The sequence below is a fragment of the Anabrus simplex genome, chromosome X (genome assembly GCF_040414725.1).
Source record: "Anabrus simplex isolate iqAnaSimp1 chromosome X, ASM4041472v1, whole genome shotgun sequence".
Taxonomy (NCBI): domain Eukaryota; kingdom Metazoa; phylum Arthropoda; class Insecta; order Orthoptera; family Tettigoniidae; genus Anabrus; species Anabrus simplex.
This window is the reverse complement of record NC_090279.1, coordinates 222,547,730-222,554,665: the sequence shown is the minus strand read 5'-3', so window position 1 is coordinate 222,554,665 and position 6,936 is coordinate 222,547,730. Positions and strand designations below refer to the sequence as shown.

At 46.7% G+C, this 6,936-nt stretch overlaps 1 protein-coding gene across 1 annotated transcript; it reads left to right on the top strand.

The window, feature by feature from the left end:
* The first annotated feature begins 267 nt into the window (after positions 1-267).
* Positions 268-4,268, top strand: LOC136886801 (serine/threonine-protein phosphatase 6 regulatory ankyrin repeat subunit B-like). The gene has a single exon (XM_067159607.2). It carries the CDS (start codon positions 317-319, stop codon positions 4,091-4,093), a length of 3,777 nt encoding a protein of 1,258 aa, XP_067015708.2. The 5' UTR covers positions 268-316; the 3' UTR covers positions 4,094-4,268.
* The last annotated feature ends 2,668 nt before the right edge of the window (positions 4,269-6,936 follow it).

Here is a 6,936-nt window from a genome sequence, read left to right as displayed (position 1 = left end):
GTACGAGAACTTCTTCACCATAAAGCAGGAGATTTATTTCGAGAAGAACAGAGTGGATACTACAAATCAAGCTGTAAGAGACGATCTCGAGAAAAAACGCAAGTTCTTCATGGACTTGCACATTAAGTGTGCATTGCTCTCCAGGTTGAGTGAGGAGCAGCGGAGAATACTTGGCATTTCTGATCTTGAGCTGAAAGAGCAAGAACATATTGAAGACATTGAGAAGCAGAGACTTGGAATAATCGAGAACGTCGTTGAGGGTAGACCTAGATTTGTTCATAATTTGTTCTCTGAATATTTAGTTGCGTTGTGGTTCATGCAGCAGTTCAAAGAAGACAGAAAGAAGATGTCTTCCGGTGTTGTAGGCTTTGTGAAGAAAGTGTGTAATGCCCTAGGGCTGGGGGTCAACAAGTATGAGGTGATGTGGGAGCTGGACAGTGTGCGGCTACTGTTCGACCACATGTTGGCCCATAACCTGGACCTTCATCAAGCCGTACTGAGAGGTGACAGCGAGAGCATACACAAGTTGCTCCATTCTGCGGACAGCGTCGATGATGGTGGCCGATTAGCACTGCACTTGGCTGCCTCGCACGGACGAGGACAGATTGTACGCCAGCTGTTGGGAGATGGCAGAGGGGCCAGCGTGCGCGACATGGTGATGGAGTGGAGTCCTCTACATTACGCAGACAAGGCAAAGGCATGGGAAGCTGTGATACTGCTTCTGAGCTACAACACTGGTAAACCAAACCTCTGTCAGTTGAATGCACAGGTGGTTAACAGAGTAGTAAGGGACAGCATTGTTTCTGCTGCACAAGCCAATACCGAGGATACGCGGAGGGTCTTTGATCGCATGGGCTTTGAACTTCATTTGTACGACATAGGGTATGCCTTGCACTTATCGATAGCAGCACATGACCTGGAACAACTGACGAGAGTCGTGCAGACCAAAGATGCCTCTCTGTATGTGAACGGCGAATATCCTCCGGGTTTCACTGGCCACACGTCTTTATTTGAAGCCTCAATGTGTGGCAATACGAGAGCAGTAGAGCTGTTGCTAAAGCACGCAGCTGACGTGCACACTACCAACAGATGGGGGATCACACCGCTGCAGTGTGCGGCAAGCCGTGGTTATGCCGATGTCGTGCAAGTGTTGCTGAGGTTTGGAGCAGAAGTAAGGGCGCGTCAAGTAGGAATGAAGACTGCGCTGCACTGCGCCGCTCAGAGTGGGCACACTCGCATAGTGGAGATGTTACTGGACCACGGAGCCGATGTGTTGGCCACCGAGAACTCCGGGAAGAGCGCCCTGCACAGAGCTGCTCAGAGCGGACGTACAGAGGTTGCAAGAGTGTTGCTGCAGAGGGGAGCAGACATACACAGTACTGACAAGGGGGGCAAGACTGCACTGCACTACGCTGCACAGAGTGGGCACTTTAATGTGGGACAACTGTTGCTGCTTAGCGGTGCACATGTTGAGGCTGGAGATGTTGGAAGAAAGACTGCACTGCACTATGCTGCAGAGAAAGGGCATTCTACCATAGTGAAACTACTGCTCCAGAACGAGGCAGATGTGCACGCGCGGGATTACTGCGAGAAACATTCTTTACACAAGGCTGCTCAGAGAGAGCACGTTTCCACAGTTATGTTTACTTTGCCAGGAATGGCCCAGCATGCAAATGACGACCTGACAACATTCCTCTACGAGTTCCAGGCGGGTCATCTGATGCTCGTTCCAAAGGTTGCTGAAGCTGATGTGCCACCTATGGACGATAGGGAGATGACTGCTCTGCTCTATGGAGCACAGGAAGGGCATTTAAATGTTGTTCGGGTGTTATTAGATAATGGAGCTGATGTACAGGACAGAGATAGCAGGGGAAACACTCCACTGCACCTCGCTGCCCAAGGAGGTCACTTGGAAGTGGTTCAGGCGTTGCTCGTGAGTGGTGCCGACGTCCTGGAGAAGGACGGTGAAGGGAAGACCGCATTGCACCTCGCTGCCCTAGGAGGTCACTCGGAAGTGGTTCAGACGTTGCTCGTGAATGGTGCCAACGTCCTGGAGAAGGACGGTGAAGGGAAGACCGCATTGCACCTCGCTGCCCAAGGAGGTCACTCGGAAGTGGTTCAGACGTTGCTCGTGAATGGTGCAGACGTCCTGGAGAAGGACGTTGAAGGGAAGACTGTACTACACCTCGCTGCCCAACGAGGTCACTCGGACGTGGTCCAGACATTGCTTGTGAATGGTGCAGACGTCCTGGAGAAGGACGTTGAAGGGAAGACTGTACTACACCTCGCTGCCCAACGAGGTCTCTCGGACGTGGTCCAGGTATTGCTAAAGAACAGCGCAAATGTCCTCGAGAAGGACAGTGAAGAAAGGTCCTCTCTGCAGTACGCTTTATTGTCTGCTGGTACAGATGTCCAGGAGAAGGATAAGAATGGCAGAAGTGCATTACAGGATGAAGCATTTGCAGGACACACGGATATGGTGAGAGTGATGTTGGAGCATGGAGACAGGAGTGATGAACAGTCAACTGCCATGCTCTATGCAGTGAAAGGAGGGCACTTAGCAGTCGTCAACATGTTGCTGTGTAATGGTGCAGATGGGAAAGGTAAGACTGCCTTGCACTATGCTGTGGTAGGAAGACATGGAGATATCATGCAGATCTTGCTGTCCAGTGGTGCGGACATAGATCAGCCCGATGTTGATGGTAGGACTGCACTGCACTATGCAGTATTGGCAGGGTTTTCTGATCTTGTCCAGAGGTTATTGGTGAATGATGCCGATGTGTTAAAGAAAGATAAGGATAGAAGAACTCCACTGTTCTATGCTGTCATGGTAGGACATTTGGATGTAGTGGACATGTTACTGTCCAAAGGTGCAGACATGCAGGAACGAGACTGCCATTCCTGGAGTCCTTTACACATGGCTGCTCTGGGAGGACATTCGGACATAGTGCAGGTTCTGCTCAACAACGAAGCAGAGATAGAGAATGAAGATGAAAATGGAAGAACTGCTCTTCATTATGCTGCCAATGAAGGGTATTTGGATGTTGTTCAGCTGTTGGTAAACCAGGGAGCAGCAGTTCACCATGAGGACAGTGAAGGTAAAGCGGCGCTTCACTACGCTTCTCTAGCAGGACACACGGAGATTGTCCAAGTGTTACTGTCGGCTGGTGCAAGTACACGAGACAGGGATAACGAGGGCATGACAGCCTTGCACTGTGCTGCTCATGGCGGCCGCTTGAGTATTGTCTATTTGCTGTTGTCAAGTGGAGCCGAGGTGAAGGCTCAAGATAACGGGGGAAGATCTGCATTGCACTACGCTGCATACAGGGGACATTTAGACATCGTTCAAATGTTGCGGACTTTCAGAGTCGATATATCTTGCGTAGACAGTGAGGGCAAGACAGCATTGCACTATGCTACCATTGGTGGACACTTAGATATCGTACGAGTGCTACTGAACAGTGGGATCGATGTGCAGCAACCAGACACTGATGGAAGAACCGCCCTCCACTATGCTGCACTTGCTGGACATGTGGATGCTGTCCAGATGTTGTTGTGCCATGAAGAGGAAAGGACAAGAGCAGATGTGCTGGTTAAGGACAAGGATGGCAAGACAGTCCTGCACCACGCTGCCATAGGTGGAAATATACCCGTCATCGAGTTGTTACTCTCTGCCGGGGCAGGCCTTGGAGACCAGGATTATGAAGGGAAACTTCCCTTCCACCTGGCTGCTCAGGCTGGACATCTGGATGTTGTTGAATTGTTCTTATGTTGTGGGGTCGACATGCATTATGAAGACAAGGAGGGAAAGACAGCGCTGGATCACGCTGCTTTCGGAGGTCATTTGGATATCGTTGAAACGTTATTGTGTAATGAAACAGATGATGTTCGTGAAGGAACGACTGCTTTGCACTGTGCAGCCTCGATGGGGAAAGCAGATATAGTCCAGCTGTTACTTCACTTTGGAGCTGATGTGCACCAGAAAGACAGTAGTGGGAAGACTGCACTGCACTATGCAGCCCAGCAAGGACACTTGGGAGTTGTTCACATGTTGCTGGCAAACGGTGCAGACGACTGTGAAGATATCCTTTAGGCTTTGAGCAAACTTCCCCTGGTGTATACTCTGTTAGCTTTATTCCCATATTTATCCTGGGTCTGTTATTTCCCAGCTAACACTTACCAACTGATGAGCCCAAATTTGCACACTGGAGTGAAACTGTGGCAACCAAGAACGAGTTACTTCAAGTCGGAATAAATGGTGACTGTGGAATGAGATTTAATTTGAGATGTGGCATCTTCCTCTTCCTGTAACATTTATCCCAAAGTACTTACACTACTAATGAAGATACTTCATTCAAATTTTGCATTCATGACTTACCCATTGTTCATTTTATGGATGACTGCTGGCTGTAGTACAAATGTTTCATTTGAAATCATTTCAAAAGAACATTGTAAGTTTGGATGCTGGGCGGACTCAAATTTTAAAAAACAGCAGCCTCCGTGGCTCAGGCAGCAGTGCGCTGGCCTCTCACCGCTGGGTTCCGTTGTTCAAATCCTGGTCACTCCCTGTGAGATTTGCACTGGACAAAGTGGGGTTGGGACAGGTTTTTCTCCGGGTACTCCGGTTTTCCCTGTCATATTTCATTCCAGCAACACTCTCCAGTATCATTTCATCTGCATTCATTAATCATTGCCCCAGAGGAGTGTGACAGGCTTCGACAGCTGGCACAATTCCTAACCTTGCTGCTAGATGGGGCCTTCATTCATTCCATTCCTGACCCGGAAATAGGCTGTGGATTTCCATTTCATTTCAAAAACAGCACTGTATCCATGAAATTAATGTATATATCAGGATTATTGTTTTTATTCTCCAATTTCCAGTCATTACAATTCTTTTGTGTCACCGGCTGCACGCGTTTGGAAGGACGTTGCGCGGCACTTTCACTTTCTTTGATGCACTTGAGTGACTTTCGCTAATGCTGTCACTACCCTCGGACAGAGATTAATTTTTGCCATCTAAAACACTGTCTATAGGCGCTTTCAAACTCTTGTTAGTACCGCGATACCGGTTCTACTGTATAATAAATAAACAGTCCCAGTGTCGCACAGAGCATGTTTGCCAAGAGTACATGCTTCTAGTTCCTTTCAGTATGTATAGGAGAAGTTATATTGCGAAGAGAATCTAATATTTGAAGATAAGCGGGACACTGCGTCATTTAAAGATAAGAATTTCATAATGTTCCGTACTGAACTGAGTTCACAATTAAATTGAAATAAGATATACAGAGTGTTAGGGGTATACGTGCAGATATTTCTTGTAGCGATAGAGAACAATATGACGAATCACTATATATAAAACTTTTAGCAATCCTCGGAAGTTATTTTCGAGAGCAAAGGGATACAATGTTTTTAGAACAGGTAATAATCCTTGTTCTTGTGAATGAATAACAGGCAAGTTACGTGCCATCCGCGCCATGTTTAAGAGCACGTGTACTACTGTAACAGCTGAACGCTACCGATGCAATGCCATGAGGTGTTGTGTAACATACTTGTGTTTAAGAGCAACTGAACTACAATGACAGCTGAAGGCCAAGTTACGTAACATTCTCGCCAGACTGGTTTTGTGGTTGTTAGAATTTGGTTTCCATCTTAGGAGCCTCAGACAACCCTGGTCATTGGTTTCAGACCCTGGAGATATATCGAACTGTCAGCGTTAGTAATGCTCCTTTTGCTGTTACGTCCTTTAGGGGATTTGGATATCTGTGGTCATCAGCCCCATGGTCTATTGAATATGGGAATGACCTGAAAACCTGTGTGGGTGCGGGATCTGTACAGCGTGTGATATAATTATTGCAGTGTAAGGTTGGGATAGGCGACCCGGGATGTGAAATACGCTATGGTCCCCGTTGTGCATTGTGTAAATGTAGAAGAAAGAAGCAAAATCATGTTGACGTGTATGTACACAAAGTTCTTTGCGTTAATGAAGGCATGCATGGGATAGATGTCCAAATGTGTAGTATCGGACTTGAATTATCGAAGCACATCGATGGGGTGAAAGTTCCTTTTGGGGATCATTGTAAGTATCTAGGTGTTAATATAAGGAAAGATCTTCATTGGGGTAATCACATAAATGGAATTGTAAATAAAGGGTACCGATCTCTGCACATGGTTATGAGGGTGTTTAGGGGTTGTAGTAAGGATTTAAAGGAGAGTGCATATAAATCTCTGGTAAGACCCCAACTAGAGTATGGTTCCAGTGTATGGGACCCTCACCAGGATTACCTGATTCAAGAACTGGAAAAAATCCAAAGAAAAGCAGCTTGATTTGTTCTGAGTGATTTCCGACAAAAGAGTAGCGTTACAAAAATGTTGCAATGTTTGGGTTGGGAAGAATTGAGAGAAAGAAGAAGAGCTGCTCGACTAAGTGGTATGTTCCCAGCTGTCAGCGGAGAGATGGCGTGGAATGACATTAGTAGACGAATAAGTTTGAATGGCGTTTATAAAAGTAGGAAAGATCACAATATGAAGATAAAGTTGGAATTCAAGAGGATAAACTGGGGCAAATATTCATTTATAGGAAGGGGAGTTAGGGATTGGAATAACTTACCAAGGGAGATGTTCAATAAATTTCCAATTTCTTTGAAATCATTTCGGAAAAGGCTAGGAAAGCAACAGATAGGGAATCTGCCACCTGGGCGACTGCCCTAAATGCAGATCAGTATTGATTGATTGATTGATTGATTTTGCTTCAAACGAATAATGGACATTTTATACAAATTAATAAATTAAACGTACCTACATTTCATGCTTCCTGCCGGGCTGAGTGGCTCTGACAGTTGAGGTGCTGGCCTATTGACTCCAACTTCCCAGGTTCGAACCTGGCCCAGTCCGGTTGTATTTGAAGGTGCTCAAATATGTCAGCCTCGTGTCAGTAGA